General features: G+C 30.4%; 3 protein-coding genes across 3 annotated transcripts; all 3 read left to right on the forward strand.

Moving 5' to 3' along the window:
• The first annotated feature begins 3341 nt into the window (after positions 1 to 3341).
• On the forward strand, positions 3342 to 5146 carry LOC114176879 (P34 probable thiol protease-like). The gene is made up of 4 exons (XM_028062065.1): positions 3342 to 3909; positions 4017 to 4249; positions 4355 to 4507; positions 4572 to 5146. Exons 1-4 carry the CDS (start codon positions 3408 to 3410, stop codon positions 4845 to 4847), a joined length of 1164 nt encoding a protein of 387 aa, XP_027917866.1. The 5' UTR covers positions 3342 to 3407; the 3' UTR covers positions 4848 to 5146.
• Positions 5147 to 7193: 2047 nt separating this feature from the next.
• LOC114176928 (P34 probable thiol protease-like) lies at positions 7194 to 8802 on the forward strand. Its single transcript, XM_028062131.1, has 4 exons — positions 7194 to 7713; positions 7827 to 8059; positions 8174 to 8326; positions 8402 to 8802. The coding sequence occupies exons 1-4, from the start codon at positions 7245 to 7247 to the stop codon at positions 8657 to 8659; spliced, it is 1113 nt and encodes a 370-aa protein (XP_027917932.1). The 5' UTR covers positions 7194 to 7244; the 3' UTR covers positions 8660 to 8802.
• Positions 8803 to 14237: 5435 nt separating this feature from the next.
• LOC114176623 lies at positions 14238 to 16444 on the forward strand. Its single transcript, XM_028061719.1, has one exon. It carries the CDS (start codon positions 14543 to 14545, stop codon positions 15059 to 15061), a length of 519 nt encoding a protein of 172 aa, XP_027917520.1. The 5' UTR covers positions 14238 to 14542; the 3' UTR covers positions 15062 to 16444.
• Positions 16445 to 18417: the final 1973 nt, after the last annotated feature.

The following is an 18417-nucleotide window of genomic DNA, read 5'->3' on the forward strand; positions in this document are numbered from 1 at the left end:
CTTTTGTGTTGTTGTTCTTCCTTTTTATCGTCATTGATGAAGATATTTCTTGTTTCCATTGGTTAACCTTTGAGGAAAAAAATTGTGTAGAAACTTTGTAACAACATCATCCTAAACATTTAAGCTATTCTCATGAAAAGAGTGTAACCACAACTTTGCGTTACCTACCAATGAAAAAGGAAACAAATTTAGACGAATAGGTTTGTCAGGTACCTGGTTAATCTTGACCATGCTGTATATTTCCAAGAATGTGACCAAGTGAGTGTGTGGATTTTCATGAGATAACCCATGAAACTGATTACTTTGCACCAGTTGAATAAGAGCGGCTCATCTTCATATTAGTTACATTCACAATTGGTTTGACAATACTGTTGAAATTTAATAGCCTGTGAATGTTGAATATTCTCCTAGAGTACATTGTCCTTGACTTGCTCTAGCCATATCTAATGGTTGAATGAGAGAAATATGAAAAATATGAAATGCTTTCTGCTTCTCTTGATGGGACTTCACGTGCTTCCTTGAAAAGTATCCTTTGTATATTGTTGTTCCCTTGTATTGTTCTTTCAATTTCAGGATTGTATAATTATTGATCTACAAGAATCTTACCTCTCGTACAAAACAAGGAAACATTAGAAGAAAAACTTAGTAGTAATTGTTTAGAAAACCATGATTCTTTACTAATTTAGACAAAAATTTTGAATGATAAAATAAATATTGAATATTGAATGTTCGGAAAATTTTAAAATCTATCAAGGAATTAAATTGGTGAAAGTTCTTATGTGGTAAATAGTTCAGTGGGCTAAATTTCATGCATCAAATCAATATGTAAAAGAGTAAACAATATACTTCTAATTCCTACTCTAGCATTCATACCACTATTTAACAAGTTCTAATGTCTTATAGACAAGTCTAAACTTATTATTAAGAACCCTAATGCCTTAGATCTTTTTCTTATTAAAAGTTCACGTTAGTCATATAGATTAGATGTTAAGAATGACTAATAATGTACTCTATGTCTAGATGCACAACCACAATCATTTAGTTGCTCGATTCTAGTTTAGGTTTTAATATCGTGTCTAATGATTAGCTACCCACAAATATGCAATTAATCAACTCATGTCGTTAATATTGAGAATAGAATACAAGAGTATGGAAAATAAGTATATTAAATAGCTAAAATCATAAATAGTTAAGATACATTATTTTCAACCCTCGTGAATACGGAAGTTAATTACTCCTATACATTCTAAGCATTAAAACAAAAAAATAATGTTGAATGCTTCCACAGCCTCCAAAATGCACCACCTCTGCCTCCAAAGATCATCAAAGAATTTCAAGAATAAATTGTAACTTTTTAAAACTTTCTATTCATAAACTTTTCAAAATTAGACTAGGTCTGAAATTTGTACTTGAATAACTTGTAATTGATATATCTTTCATCTTTTGAGATTCTCATTTCTTGAATATATTCTTCAAATCTTATGAGATTTCCACTTATTATCTAGAAAATATTTCACAAATAAAATCCAAATACTTATCATTTCCAAAATTATCTAATAAAATCTTATTATCTAATAAAAGATAAAATACTTATCTTTTCAAAAATTATCTAATAAAATCTTAATTATCTAATGAAAGATAAAAAATTTATCTTTTCTAAACTTATTAACTAAACCTTTAATCATTTAAAAATATAATAATAAAAATATCAATAACAGATAAAAATAAATATAATAAAAAACATGATAAGGTCAATTATCAAACATGATTAAGATAGTCAGAAGATTAAACACTCTAAACAGATAATTATGTAGGTATCCCAATATTAGTAGGTATCCCAATATTAGATTTAATAAAGGATAATGATAATTTGATCAACTTTTTTTAACTCACTTTTAACTCATCACTTCAAACACCCTTCAATTTATTTTAATTTTTTGTAGTGGTGTAATGTGATGATCTAAGGGTGTTTGAAGTAGTGGGTTAAGCATAGATAAAAAAAGTGAATTAAAATATCATTATCCTTTAATAAATGCTCGTTCAGGACAAAAAATAATTCCATGTGACAAAGTGTAAAAATGAGATATTGTTTCCCAAGTAAAAATGTTGACTCATTTATTGTTATAGTTATTGGAAAATGTTACTATATCAACTAATTTTGATAATTTTTTTTTACAACATGAACATCCTTTTAATGATTTTGAAATGTAGAGAAATAAGAAAATAGAAAATGATTTAGAGGATATCAGCCGGTTGTAAAAAAAGTTTTCAAAATTTAATTGTTGTAGTATATTTTTTATAATTATTATATTTGACAATTAATGACTTGAGGATGGAAATATCTTTACATGTTTCATCCGCATCACATCTCGCCAAAACCAAACAACCTCATCTTAACATCACAACGAGCACATCACGTACTACAAGATTGACAACAAGACTGAGGAGGATCTTGTTGACATCTAAACCCCTTGTAAGAGCATAGTTCAACAAGAATACAAGGATGTATGCAGGGAAACAGACAATACCAAAATTAGAAAAAGGATAGATAGATATGAAAATAATTTAACATTCAAAAATCGTGGAGATTATTGTATTCAAAATATGTGGCAAGGAACACCGTAGCTATGTGTGCACGAATGGTGAAGTAAGAACACAAACCACATCTTCATTATCTTCATCTTTACTTTTATTGTATTTCTTAAGTAATACTTGATGCAGACACAATACGTATGGCCGACACTATTAGCGTCATATTTGATGGAGATGAATTTTTTTTCAACTAATTTGAAACATTTTTGTAATGCTAGTTGTTTCGGTATTAAACTCTTCGTTATCTTTATTTATCAGATTCATTTTATCTAAAATTTGCAACGTCTTGAAAGTCTCCGCTATCAGCAAACAATGCTAATTTTTTCCGGTTCATTATCATAAAAAAGCCACGCCGTGAAAAATCCACATTTTAAAAATAAATAAATTAATAAGAAACTTATATATATGTCACATTGAAGAAAGAAAATGACAAGCAAAACTAACCTATATGCTTGAATTGAAGTAGTGTAAATTAGAAATAATTTTGAAAATTATTAACAAACTTATAAACTCACCATTAGAACGTAAGGGTTGTATTGTAATTACCGGTGCATTGTATAATATCTAATTATTCGCGGTATACTTGTACACAACCATAGAATTATACACGTTTATCATATTACCAAAAACTAGAGAAACAGCCAAATCCTAAAGAAAGAAAGTTATTAAAAGATAATCCTTTGTTATGTGGTCTCTGTCAATCCTTTCTGGCTTGTATAAGCCTCACAATTCATTGAATAATATCAGAAATCCAAACCAAAAACATATACCCAGTAGGAACTTCATCATTACAATATAACCTCTATATATACGAGATGGTGCAAGTAACCCTCTTCACTAACATGAAATTTTCAACCAGGTCGATCATGGCTTTCTTTGTGTTTCTTCTTTTCTCCCTCTTGGGTCTCTCTTCTTCTAGTTCCATATTGGACCTTGACCTAGCCAAGTTTACCACACAGGAACAGGTGTCAACACTGTTCCAACTGTGGAAGAAGGAGCATGGACGTGTCTACCAGAACCAAGAAGAAGATGCAGAAAGGTTTGAGGTTTTCCATAAGAATTTGAACTATATCAGGCACGTGAATGCAAACAGAAAATCAACCCATTCCCATCGTTTGGGGTTGAACAAGTTCGCTGACATCACTCCTGAAGAGTTGAGCAAAATGTACTTGCAAGATCCCAAGGATGTGTCACAGCACGTCAACATGGCCAACAAGAAAATGAAGAAGGATAAATTCTCTTGTGACGATGCACCAGCATCATGGGACTGGAGAAACAAGGGTGTCATCACAGAAGTAAAGAACCAAGCGCACTGCGGTACGCAATTAATTAACTTACCTTACTTTAATTTCTAAAAGAACAATTTTTTTAATTTTTTTTTTTCCATTGAAATGACTTTGGAGTACGAAACCATGTTGATATAGGAAGTGGATGGGCCTTTTCTGCCACTGGAGCCATAGAAGCAACAAACGCAATAGTTACAGGCAACCTTGTTAGTGTTTCTGAACAAGAAATCATAGATTGTGTGTCTAAAGCCAGCGGTTGTGAGGGTGGATATCACTTCCATGCATTCGAATGGGTTATAGAAAATGGTGGGATTGCCACAGAAGTTGATTATCCTTATAGGGCAGAAAATGGCACCTGCAAATCCAATAAGGTTTCTGAATGTGATTATCATTTTTTACCTTTTGACAAATTGTGTTGATATAACCATTAATTACCCTTTCATCTCTTTTTGTTTGTGCATCTTTTCTGGAAGTAGGCACAAAACGCGGTTACAATTGACAGTTTTGACGGATATTTAATAACAAATTATAGTTCAGCAGCAGAGGCAGACGAAGCACTGTTGTGCGCCACCTTTGAGCAACCAATTAGTGCGGCCATGGACGGAAGGGATTTCTTTTTCTACACTGACGTAAGTAGTGACAGTAATATAGTTTCAATGTTGTTATTGTTATTAATTTCATTGATTTGTGCAGGGTATATATGAGGGAGGAAATTGTTCAAGCCCATATGGGATAAACCACTTTGTTTTAATTGTGGGTTATGATTCAGTGGATGGTGTAGATTATTGGATCGTGAAAAATTCATGGGGAAAAGATTGGGGAATGGATGGTTACATTTGGATTCAAAGAAATACAGGCAATGAGGCGGGAGTTTGTGCGATCAACTTTTTTGTTGCTTTCCCAATCAAAGAGAAACCAGCTATTCGCGTTAAACCTGATAAAAAAAGATTGGATTACTCTCCTCTTTGAACTATGAACTTCGTATTCATCAGTGTGCTTGTTTTCTTAGAACAAGCATCGTATGTTTAATGTGTGACCATAAGTCTTACGCATTCTACTTGTAATGTGAAAGGCAAAAATAAAACACACAACTTGTTTTTCTTCGAATGTTAAATAATGTCAATAATGGAATGGAACAATTTCTGGCACTGTTGCTTTTATGTATGAAGTTTTGAGGTCATCTAGTTAAACTCGTACCATGATTTTAGATGTTAAATAGGTGTTTCATTACACATTGATTCTATAGTACGAGTCAGGTTTACATATTATTCTTTGCTTTCGGATAAGTTTCGTGAGTATTCTTAGCATCAATTGCAATAATGCATATGTATAGTTTATTATTTTTATATATAAAAAATAAGGTATAAACTATGTTATCCTTAATTTACTTGCATGATAACACTTTTGTCTCACATACGAAAAATCCAGAAATCATTTAATATTGCATTTGCAGGCCTCGTGGTACATCTTTACACAATATATTAAAGATGAGAATGTTTTTTTATTATCATCATTAACGAATATATATACCTAAAAGAATGAGACGTTAAGATACACCAATCTGTCTACAAAAATAATTTCAAAAAACACATCACAAATAAAATTTAACTCTCCTAACACAAAAGTAGTATTGTAATGCTTATAACCTCTCTTGATCCAAAACATTTGACAAAAAATTCCTATTTATGTGTGAGATAAATTATAAATATTTCATCCATTTCTATTTTCAAATCCAATAAATCAGCAAATTAACTATGGATGAAAATCAATCTAAAATAATTTTTTTCATTCTTATTTATAATATTCTTTCTTTTTCTCCTATCTTTATCCTTCTTTTTCTCAATTCTCATTTCCCTCTCTCCCTTTTTATACCATTTCAATTACAATAACTAGAGAGAAAGATTGGTGATGAGGTGACATCACTAAAAACAAAACAAAAAATACATATGTTACAACTCAAAATAATGATATTTTAATTATATTTATTTTATTTTCTAATTTAAAATTTTCAATATATATTATTATATTATTAAAGAGAGTTGTTAAGTGAGTCTATTTTTTTTAAGAGTGTTAAAGTATTATTTTCCAACTAGAAACTATTGACTTGGATGTAGTGCGAGTTATAAATAAATATATATGAAGTAATTTCACTGCTTATTATTATAAAATAAAAAAATTGTAATATTGAAAAATGTAAGATTTATACGTAGAACATGTAAGTGTAAAAATTTAGAATGAAAAGTATGTTCGATTATAGACGAGTTGATGGTAAGGGCAAATCTATATATAACCTGGAAATCAATATGATTTATGGTTATATCGCTTTGTAAATGTTAAACTACCTAATCATATTTAAAAAATTAAAATTATAATTAATTCAAATTTATATCAAAGGATAATAATAGAATTATGCCTTCTTTCGCGCAAGGAGGCAAGGGAGACGCTTTCATAAAATTATTTTACGACAAGTTGATTAAAATATTTATTATTCAAACATAATTGCGGGATAAAACAGTAAAACTTAACACTCATTTTTTTATGGTTAGTTGAGTTTTATAATTTATCAAAAATATTAAGATTGTGAATATTTAAATTAAGTAAAAGTATACTGTTATTCTATAATTTATTGAAACTTATTGTAAAAATTTAGATTAAAATATGTTAAGTGAATCACTGTGTAAACATTAATTTGGTTATAAAAGCTAATTACGAACTTTATTTGAAAAATATATGTTTTTGGGATATTGCTGTTAAATGACAGAAACTTTTTCGATATGATACTTATACTTATTATAGTGTATAAAATATAATAATTTTTATAGCACATGTAGCAGATGTGGATGGTTATGATAACAACACGTTAGGCACCGATGAGGGTGATGTGCTGATTTTGAAGGATTCCACGTGTACGCAGATTAAAACATGGCTTTGACTACACAACAATAACAGTGCAGATTCTCTATGTAAACGAACGGCCACAATTATACGCATCATTATCAATGCAGTGTCGATATGGACCATTTCAGTGGCAGGCTTGCAATATTCCACGGTTTTCTGATTTTTCATATGTATATCCATTATTGCAGTATGCTATTGTTTTTCTTACTCTGCCAAATAATCTAGATAAAGTCTTTTTTGCCATCATGAACCAAAATATTTCATGGTTAATGATGCTGTAATTTGAAAAATGCCACTAATAGTCAAGAGAACACAACAGTTTAAATCAGACAACAAAAATTAACCAAGTGGGAAATTTCAGTGATCATTAATAGCTCACTAATTACTATGTATTACTATATAAACGCGATGGTACTCAAGTGAAGTGACCATCGTAATCAACAACACATCAAAAAATTTCTCCAAGTTATGGCTTTTCTTGTGTTTCTTCTTTTCTCCCTCTTGGGTCTCTCTTCTGGTTCAGCGATCTCAAGTGAACGTTCCATATTGGACCTTGACCTAGCCAAGTACACCACACAGGAACATGTGTCTTCACTATTCCAACTATGGAAGAAGGAGCACGGACGGGTCTATAGGAACAAAGAAGAAAAGGCAAAAAGACTCGAGATTTTCAAGAATAACTTGAACTATATCAGGGACATGAATGCAAACAGAAAATCACCCCATTCGCATCGTTTGGGGTTGAACAACTTTGCTGACATCAGTCCTGAAGATTTCAGCAAAAAGTACCTGCAAGATCCGAAGGATGTGTCACAGTCCATCAACATGGTCAACAACAAAATGAAGAAGGAACAGCATTCTTGTGATCACGCACCAGAATCCTGGGATTGGAGCAAAAAGGGTGTCATCACAGAAGTAAAGTACCAAGGGCAGTGTGGTATGTGCTTAGTTATCTTTAGTGCATATTAGTAGTTAGTAGTACTTGGTAACATTAATATGATCATTGTCCTATTTTTTTTCGAAAATGACTTGTGGAGAGTGAAAGCATAGGAAGTGGTTGGGCATTTTCTGCCACGGGAGCCATAGAAGCAATACATGCAATAACAACAGGAAACCTCGTTAGCCTTTCCGAACAAGAACTCGTAGATTGTGTCGAAGCAAGTAAAGGTTGTTACAATGGATGGCACTTTCAGTCATTCCAATGGGTAAAAGATAATGGTGGGATTGCCACTGAAGATGATTATCCTTATAAAGCCAAAGAGGGTACCTGCAAAGCCAATAAGGTCTGTGTGTGAATTAATATGTGATTCCATAATCCATTCTCTCTTTCTTCTACCATCTTTTGATAAATAACTTCTCTTGATCCCTTTGTTTTGTGAACCTTTTTCTGGAATTAGATACAAGAACCGGTTACGATAGACGGGTATGAAACTCTAATACTGTCAAATGATAGTACAGAATCAGAGACAGAGAAAGCATTGTTGTGTGCCACCCTTGAGCAACCAATTAGTGTGTCCATTGATGCAAAAGATTTTCATTTCTACAGTGGCGTAAGTAATATATAAGACCAATTAATATCTTAGTATTTGGAAGTTATCTTATTATAAATTGATTGGTTTGTGCAGGGTATATATGATGGAGGAAATTGTTCAAGTCCGTATGGAGTAAACCACTTTGTGTTAATTGTGGGTTATGGTTCAGTGGATGGTGTAGATTATTGGATAGCAAAAAATTCATGGGGAAAAGATTGGGGAATGGATGGTTACATTTGGATCCAAAGAAACACGGGTAATCTATTAGGAGTGTGTGGGATGAACTTTTTCGCATCTTACCCAACCAAAGAGAATTCAGAAACTCCAAGACTGGATTCTTCTTCTCTCTGATCCATGAAGGTCAAATCAACGAAGGCTTGTTTTCTTTCAGAGAAGCATCGCATCTCTATGATTCTGTGTGACGATGAATTAAGTGTTTTTCCACAAATAATATGAAAGTAATAAATGGAACCATGCGTGTCTTTGTTGCATCATTGCATGTGCTTTCAAAATGATGATTAAGTTCATTTAATATCAGTGATTATAGTAAAAAAAAAGATTCAATCATCCTTAATTATGTTTAAATGATGTTCAAGTTTAAATAAAAGAATATGCTTTCAAATAATAATGTTAAATAGTGTTGTTGTAGTTAAAATTTATGATGGCATAGTCAAGGGATTAGTATTTTTATGATTAAAAAATAGGGGTGGGAATGAATTGGTTATCAATCACTGGTATAAATAATGTGTTCCCAATAATGCATTATGATAACTTGTATACTGATTAATTGGACCAAAATCGAACATTTTTATGCATTTGTTATCGAACAAACTAAAATTACAAAATTATCAACTTTTTTTATATATATTTTTGAAATATTATAATTATGACTATTTATTTTATTTTATTATTAATTAAGAGATATATTTTCTTAATTAATTTATGAGCACAATTATTATTATATTTATGAATATTATTTGATAGATATTTATAGTAATTGTAATTTTACCTTTTTTTAAGTACTATAATCATATGATATGTATTTATGTTAATGACTTCCTCAATAAAAATGTATAAATTTTTTTTATGGTAAAACTTATCACATATTCTAAATGTGTATTCCAAAATTAAAGAAAGGAAAATGATTTTTTTACTGCTAAATTTTGACCACTTTTTCTTACAATCTTATGTGTCATCATCCAAGTAGTTTTCCATTTTTTTATTTTCTAATTCTTAATATTTCAAAACCACTTAGAAAATGCTACCTTATCTTGTAAGAGAAAGTTATCAAAATTTAGTAGTCAAAATATCATTGTCCTTAAAAAATATTCTTTCATTTCCCATTGTTTGTCGATTACGTTTGTGATGTTCACATATCAATCACCGAGAGAAAACAAAAGGAAGAATATATACATCTACAGATCAATTTTTTCTTATTTGGTATGCAGGGGTAGAGATGTCAACGAGACAGACAAGGTATGAGTAGTATCTCATTCGTATCCTATTTATTGAATAAATATTCATTTTGTATTTATCTTTATATTTGTGTGGGTAAAGTATTTATATATTTTTTTAATATTCGTAGGTATTTTTAAAAAAATAAAATATTTAACAATATATTTTAATTATTAATTTAAATAAAATACAATACATCTAATAATCCATTCAAATAGTATTGAATGACAATTTATAAAGAAATAAAAAAAATTAAAATCGTTAAATAAAAAGTAACCCATATTTAAAATTAATGTGATAATATATTAATCATGTTTTTCAATTCTTTTTAATTTAGATTAGAGTATATTTGAAACACTATATCCTCTTTATGTTCAAAGATTTCTTGCAGCTTATTATAGGTTAATCTCACCAAAAAGACACCATTCTCATTTTTCTTTCAATTTCAAGTATCAGGACACTCCTCTCTAAAACTATGACCATTAATGTTGTTAATCGTCTCCTGTGAAAGGTGTTAGGATAAAATGGCAGAGATGTGGTGTTATTGGCACGTGAGAGTTATATGATGAGTAGATTGAAAGGAAGAATGTAGTTGAAGACCAAACTTGAAAGAAAGCAGTGGAGAAGAAAGACATTGAGAAAAAGTGGGGAGTGATGGTTGTAATTAAATATCTTCAATTATGAGTGTTGCATTGAGGGAGGTGAGAAATAACCTTCATGAAGCACTGCCAGTGGAAGAAACTATGAAGGTGCAGTGGTGTAAGGAGGAAGGAGTTGGAAGAAGATGAGGACAAACTTGTCCTTTCACTTTGCTTATGGAACTGTAGAACAAAGTATGAAAGTGCAGAAAGAAATACTCTACTTTGAAAGTCTAAGGCCTGCTAAATGAAAAATAATAATTATTGACCATCATTGACCAAGAAACCTAACAAACCTTTCAATTAAATTTTGGAAAAGTTTTAATTAACAAAATTTGAAAAAATGCTGGTATTAAAAAGATTTTTTTTTACTAGCATTTAAAAAATATCACAAAAATTAATTTTATTATATAATACTTTAATAATTAAAAATTGTCACAAAAATATGTCATATTTTATTATCATTTAACATCTATTAAAAGTTTTAAACCAACAATATTTCCAATATATATTTTTTAATTTTTAAAATTATAAAAATTATTTGTCATTAGTTTTATGATGCACGAATACTTCAATTTGAATCACATATCTGTGTCTGATACACTCTATGATATTTTACCGATACTTATCAATGAAACATCTAATCTATAAAGCAGCAGTACTTGAACGATGACAATAATTTATAAATTTTGATATTGACAATATTTAATACATGTGATTTTAATTTAAATTCACATAATAATAATTACATATTTATCATGTTTCTAATAATTATTTTATATTTTTTTAATACACTTATATTATGTATCGTGTCGTAATACTTTTAAAATAAATATATAAATATATTGACAAATAAACATATTAATGTATTAAATATGTATCATATCCGATACATATATTATATTTGAGTATCATACGTTTTATAATAAATAATTTAATTATCTATTTTAAGAGACGATAATAATAGTGTTAATAATTTTACCATTTTGGAAAAATTCAATAGCCTAATTGTATCATATAATAATTATAATTAGTTATTTTAGAATAACCAATCTAATACATAAAATGTAAGAATCTATAAATTATTACTTTGATTTTTTTAAGTAATTAAATGAAAATATTTAGTCAAATATAAAATCATCACATTATTACGATAAAATGTCTCCAAAAAAATAACATTAAATCAATTTTACATGAAAATTAAAATAAGAATGTCAGAACTTTATTCAATTTCCAAAATATACCTAAAATATATTTTAGGCAAGTGAAGGAATTCATTCAATAATTAACAGGGATGAACACAAACTATGGTTCAGTGAAAGAGAATATCTTAGTCACGTATCTTATGAGACACTGGTCAACAAAGAAAATTATATAAACATGAAAATCAGAAACCACGGAATCACTATCAAGTTTGAGTGTGCAGCCAATTTGAAATTCCTCCCCCAAATTATTGCAAATCAATTTCAAAGTTATTTTGCAATGTGTAGCGAATTCGAAATTCCTCACCTAGCTGCAATATTTGAAATTGCTTTAATAGAAAATATCACACAACTGACCTAAATTCTGATCCCAAGCAAATTTGAAAACTTTTGAAAAATAATCCAAAATTCAAAATCACATAGCATTTACACTATTAAAATAAAAATATTTAAATAATATAAACTTTGGAAACGATGAAAAAAGTTACATCATAGTAATTAACTTTACTTAATTTTAACTAATTTTTCTTTAGTAAAAAAATGAAGTTATAGTCATTGAACATATAAAAAATAAACTAAAATTATAGAAAAAAGTTACTGAATCATTCCATAAAATTTGTAGCTTTAAATATAATTGATAGAAAATATTTTCTCTTAACAATTTAATATAACTGTTAAAAATACAGTGCTAATAGAAAATATATTATTTTATAGTGCATTCTTGATTTCACGTCCTATTCCATTTTTACTTTTAAATTGTTTTTATATATTCCTCTTAAGTTGTTTGGATTCTCAACCTATGTTCTTGATGGTGTAGCATAGATAAGCAGAAGATTTTTTCTTATTGTAGATAAGAATCACTTTTATGAAAAATCGCATTTCTATACTTTATGGGGTTGAATCACACATTTTTTGATAAAGCAATTCATTGAAACTTAACATCAGACGTGATTCTGTTTTACACATTCAGAAATTAAATTATAATTTTTGGTTGTTCAATAACTAAATTGTAACTTATTTATATATTTAAGGATTATTAAAAAAAAATTTGCGAGTGACTAGTGGGGAATATAACTTTGGCATCATGAGATGTAAATTTGTGAAGTGAGAGTCTTATCCGCAGAATAAAAGGAAGTTAACTTGGCATCGAACAGAGCAAATAGAATATCAAACCCCTCTTTGGACCCTCCCTCACTGCTTCACATGATTCCCACTAACACATTAAATATTGGACCCACATTATGGATGTGACATAACTCAAATTAACCTCTAATTAAATACTACTTTCTTCTTTTTCCCAAATCTCACAACCTACCTTCCCTATTAAATTAAAACCTCAACACCACATACTCTACTAAATCATATCAATCACCCTAAATCACTTTCTTCCATGTCATTATCTTGCTTTTGAATTCTACTTTTTTACTTAAACCCTCTTTGAACTTTGTAGCAACCGCTACATAACAAGGAATAAAACCACACCACCCAATCACAATTTTGGTGCCATTCATCATCACAAAATAACGTGTTTGTGACTGTGCATGTGTTATTTTGAAGTGAAAATGAGAGTAACGTGATCCCTTGTCGTATAGCCCACTAGTATCGATAGTATTAGGTATCTTTGTGAGGTACGTAGGTAGTACTACGGTTTTTGTTTGGTTTGAGCTGTCTCATTAAATTTTGCATGGATCCCATATGAGTCAATATAGGACAATTTAACAATCATTATCTCATTAGCTCTAAGAAAGTGGTGATTAATTACTAGTGAAGGTTCGGTTGAGTTTTGTACTGTGTTAATAATGTTCATGCGTTGCCATGATTACCTCATCAATATGCTACTAATGGACAGAATGGAAAAGTGGAGGTACTTGACTTTAATTCAATGTATATAATGTATGATAGATGACTAAAATGGTGAAATTCCATGTATGAAAAGAAAGAAATGGAAAAGGATAAAGCATTTGGAAGGGTTGCTCTTGGAGTTGTGGCTAGTAGACAAACACATTGGCCATAGTCAAAGCACTTCACAATTCACAATTCACAATTCACAATTCACAATTCACAAACCCAAAACCCACTTCACTTCACTTTCCAATGAAAACCACAATCCACATGCTTTTGCTTCGGGATATTCAACTATCATCAAACTCCTCTTTATAACACATTCTCTTTCTCTCATCCACTGACCCTACTTCACCACCCTTCTCAACCACCTTTAGTCTCAAATAATTAATTAATAATACTCATTCAAGAGGTTACATGTGTCAACCTTTTATTCAAAAACATACGTCTTTTCTTTCATCACACATCCAAAAGGGTCCTAACCTAAGTCTCATCCCTCAATATACCATTAGTATCCCAATCTTTCAGTCCCGACCCAATATTATTGAACTAATAAAGGGAAGAGAGTGTTAGCTCCCGGGATTAGGGTAGGGTCCCTAAATAATGTGTCAAAAGCCAAACTACAGGGTGTTATCCAATTATTCGTCCCATGAATTTCTCTCACCGATTCAACACCAGCCAAACAAAAATTAACAAATTTTCAAAACAGGTAGGAAATCTTTAATTTAATATACATACACCATTCTTATTTATTTATTAGATTACAATATTTTCATTTCTACGTATTCTTTTAACCATAAAGTATAATGAGATTCTAGTGTAAGAGCATGATCCAAGTATATAAGTTCTCCATACAAACTAAACTATACATTGATGTAAGAGTAGTAAAAAGATGATGACAGAGAAAAGGAGAATTTTGATGGCAATACATGTATAGAATTGATTCCCCTTGTGTAATTATTAAAGGTTTGGTGAAATGGAGAAAGGAGGAAAGAAAATCTGAAATCGGTTTTCATCCCCCACAGTATATTATTTACGCTTTGTAGCATCTCCTGGGTGGAGAAGAAACCAATGCTAAAAAAGGGAGGGAGAAAGCCATGCTAAACTGCATAAGGTGTTGCATCTCTTGCATCCTCCCATGTGGGGCTCTCGACGTCATTCGCATAGTGCACTCCAATGGCCGAGTTGAGGAAATCACAGGCACCGTCAAGGCCAGGGATGTCATGAAGGCACACCCCAAACACGTCCTGAAGAAGCCCTGCTCCGCCGCCGCAGACGCCGACGCTGCCAACGCCACCGCTGTCCACAAGATCGTGGTGGTGCCACCCGATGCAGACCTCCAACGTGGCAAGATTTACTTCCTCATGCCGCTCCCTCCCTCTCCTCCTCCACCGGAGAAGAACCAGCAGAGAAGGAGGAAGAAGAAGGAACAGAGAGAGAGAAGTAGGAACAACGCCAACGTCTCCGTGACGATGACTAGTTTGCTTGTCTCTGATCGCTACTTGACTGATATACTCTCAGAGAAAGCGTCAACGCAGAGAGACAGAAGAAGAGGGCGTGTTGCAGTGTGGAGACCTCACTTGGAGAGCATTTCTGAGTCACCTTCTGATCTGTAACACCTCTTCTTCTTTATGTTTGTCATGTCTATATAGTTATAATTCTCGTATTACAGGCTTCCAACCCAATTTCTTTAAAAAAATATATAATTTTCTTCTTCTTCTTCTTCCTCTTTTTTTGTGTTTTACTTTGCTTCTGCAAAGGCTGCTGTGTACATAGGTTGTCCATATTAATATGGGGATTGTTAATGAGTTCGAGAATTGAAGTTATGTTAGACCATAATTGGGTATGTTTTGTACAAGCTTTTAAAAAACCATGATTTGGGTCACACAACATAAAGGTTTTCGAGATTTCCGATACAAATTGTTCTACACCTATGTGGGCCGTATTCATCTGTAGTTTTCTGGCAATATTTGAGGATACCATGTAATCTCAGTTTTTATAGTATAATTTTGAGTTTTTCATGGTTGTGCTTCAGTTGGTGGGGGCATGGAATTGATCAAACAGAGGTATAATTTTGTAATTTTCTGGAAAGAGGTGAAGCAAACGTAGAACTTTATACGGGTTTAAATTGTTGAAGCTTGGAATTTAGAATACAGTGCGGGGAACAAAGATAAACTATGATTGAGATACAGAATGAACGATGCCACATTCCTACTTCTACTGTGTGACAGTGTCATGTGTAATTCTGTAGTGGATGACAATGGAAGGTGATTGCGACTTGATAGATATTATGCTTTTGGTAGTAGCAGTGGAGTATTTTATTTACCACTATTCCTATGGTTTCACTGGGGAAAATGACACAGTAGTTCGTCGGTGTCACTCATCCTTTAAGGGAAGACAGTGACATGATGCTGCAAATGCAATCACTTTCTATACATTTTTAAGTTGTTATCATGGCAGAATTAAATTCACGTTGACAGCTTTTTCTCCTCTCTTTTTTTTTCTGAAGTGGGAAAAAAGAGAAAGAAATTCTTTTGGACCCTCAAATGGGGGAGGACAGATTCATTCATCATCATCAGTGTCTATGCAGTGCAAAGCCATGTTGTACTTCACCCCACTACAAGTGAGGGTGGAAAAAGAAGTAAAAGGAAAAGTGTGGTTGGATCAAGAAAAGTCGAAAGGGATAAATTTGTGGTAAAAACAATTGAAAGTCCCCACTCTGGTTTCCCATTATATTCTAATAATGCATTGTTATGCTAAGTTTGCATAAAGGAGAGGATATGGCTTTAGTTTAAGCATTTTGTTCTTTTGGGTATGATTAAAAACTGATTAGGTTAGTGGCAGAGGCATCCTGCAAAAGTGATTAGCACAGTAGAGTTTGACTTCTAGGATTTGCTGCATGAAATGAGCCTTGAGCTAAGCCTATTCGAGTTTGTTTCTGGTTCTGATTCTGAATTTTGATTCTTATTTTATTATGCAGTAAGTTTATTTTTTTTGGAGTTGTTGTGTAAGTTGATGTGTAGAGTAGAGTAATAATATAAAGTTCCTAAATTGTTTTGTTATTGGTTGGAAATCGGTGTGCGACAACTAAATCTTTATGGACTAACAGAATTTTCTGTTCATCTCGTGATATGTCAGTGTCATCGGTGGTTTGGGGATGAAAACTAACCATTTTTTTGCTCTCCTAACCACAGGATTTATTGTCCTAAAATTTTATGGGGAAAATTATCGTGCTTTTGTTTATATGGAAACGAATTGACATGGGAACAAATAACTGGTAACCATGTTGAGACTCATTGATTAACACTTTCTTTGATTCTGAGGAGTGAAAAAGACTAGAGAGAAAAAGTGTGTTTTTTTTTTTTTAATGTGATTTGATTAAGAATGGAAAGAGAAAGAGAAAAAACAAAAGGACTCGTTAAAAGGAATCTTTCTTTTGGTAAGGATAAAAATATGAAGGAATGTGATATAAGAAAGTGTAGGACTTTATAGATATAAGAGAATTCTTATATTGTTATTTGTTTTCTGTTTTACATCACATTTTCTTCTTTTAAACAAAATTTTCACATCAATATATAATAATTTAAGTTTAAAATACTCTTTAATTTACACTTAAATAATTTAACGAAATAAACTTATACATACTAAAAGACACATGAGTGGTCTGATGTATCTTTGTTATTTCTAGTATCAGTGGTCTGATGATAAACTATTGGGTACCTTTGTCTTACTTTTTTTGGTAATGAGTTTGTAAGCTAAGACATATATGAAATCATTGAACTTTAGCTCCACATTTTTTAAGTGCTATTATACCATTATAATTTTATCATATCTTCAAATTACGTGATGTTCTTTAAAAATTGAACTAAAATATTATATTCAGCTAACAGGAATCTTATTTCAATACCTATCATAAAAGAATCTAGTCATACAAATAATATAATAACTTCTTGAAAACACCATCAAATGACAGAATTTCCTTTAATAGAATACTTAGTAGGTAAATTGTTGCCTTGTCATATCTTGCTTCTATTATATTTTATCTTTTTGTATTTCTATTAAGTAACTTGGAGACTTTTGAACAATATTTTACCCAACTATGATGATTATCATTTTTGTATAAAGAGTCAAATTTTGATAAAGTTAAATATAAATACTAAGTATTTACAACCACGCATAAAAAAACTATATCATATAAGAAAAAACTATATAACATACATTAAATTTTTTTATAACATGCAGATTTAAAAATTTCTAATAAGTTTTAACTAACAACAGATTTTTTTTTGTTAAATAGTGAATTAAAAATAATAATTTCACTAAAAAAATTTATTTTTGAAATATGTTTGTTGATCCAAATCGAGTAATTGAAATTATAAAAGAAATCAAGTAAATATATAACTAAATTATTGAGTAACTAAAACTATAAGGGCAAAATTAATTTGTCACACTAAATTAGAGACACTAAAGCTCAATTAAATAAAAAATAATTAATATTTAAATTTTATATAAAATGTAAATTAAAATTAAGAACATTAGAAAAACTACTCACAAATACGTTTGTTTACACTCGAATTCACTATTAGTTGAGGAGTTTACTAAAAAAGTATTAATGTCTTTCTCGAATATTAATGTAAAAAATGAAATTTTGGAGTGAAAGTGAAATATAAAAAAAACGAATGTAATTACTTTTTAAAATCAATTAAAAACAATGAAGAGTTATAGGTTTATAAAAACAATTACGCTCATTTTTAAATTAACATCAAATTTAATTTTTATATAAAAGATATACAAATAATTTTATTAAAATTAATAATTTTATTAAATATTTTTAATAAGATTAAATTTACTTACATTTATATTTTATATCTAACTTTATTTTAAATTGTTTTAAAGTTGTTAGTAGGTAGTAATGTTAATAGAAAAAAAAAATCAAAATTAATTTCAACTAACAAATATGTTACACCTATTT

The sequence above is a fragment of the Vigna unguiculata genome, chromosome 3 (genome assembly GCF_004118075.2).
Source record: "Vigna unguiculata cultivar IT97K-499-35 chromosome 3, ASM411807v1, whole genome shotgun sequence".
Taxonomy (NCBI): domain Eukaryota; kingdom Viridiplantae; phylum Streptophyta; class Magnoliopsida; order Fabales; family Fabaceae; genus Vigna; species Vigna unguiculata.

Excerpts from the sequence above, each read along its gene's own strand:
- LOC114176879 (XM_028062065.1), top strand. The coding sequence starts at position 3,408 with ATGGTGCAAGTAACCCTCTTCACTAACATGAAATTTTCAACCAGGTCG. Across the intron at positions 3,910-4,016 it reads AAAGAACCAAGCGCACTGCG|GAAGTGGATGGGCCTTTTCT; the intron begins GTACGCAATTAA and ends ATGTTGATATAG. Across the intron at positions 4,250-4,354 it reads GCACCTGCAAATCCAATAAG|GCACAAAACGCGGTTACAAT; the intron begins GTTTCTGAATGT and ends TTCTGGAAGTAG.
- LOC114176928 (XM_028062131.1), top strand. The coding sequence starts at position 7,245 with ATGGCTTTTCTTGTGTTTCTTCTTTTCTCCCTCTTGGGTCTCTCTTCT. Across the intron at positions 7,714-7,826 it reads AAAGTACCAAGGGCAGTGTG|GAAGTGGTTGGGCATTTTCT; the intron begins GTATGTGCTTAG and ends GTGAAAGCATAG. Across the intron at positions 8,060-8,173 it reads GTACCTGCAAAGCCAATAAG|ATACAAGAACCGGTTACGAT; the intron begins GTCTGTGTGTGA and ends TTCTGGAATTAG.
- LOC114176623 (XM_028061719.1), top strand. The coding sequence starts at position 14,543 with ATGCTAAACTGCATAAGGTGTTGCATCTCTTGCATCCTCCCATGTGGG.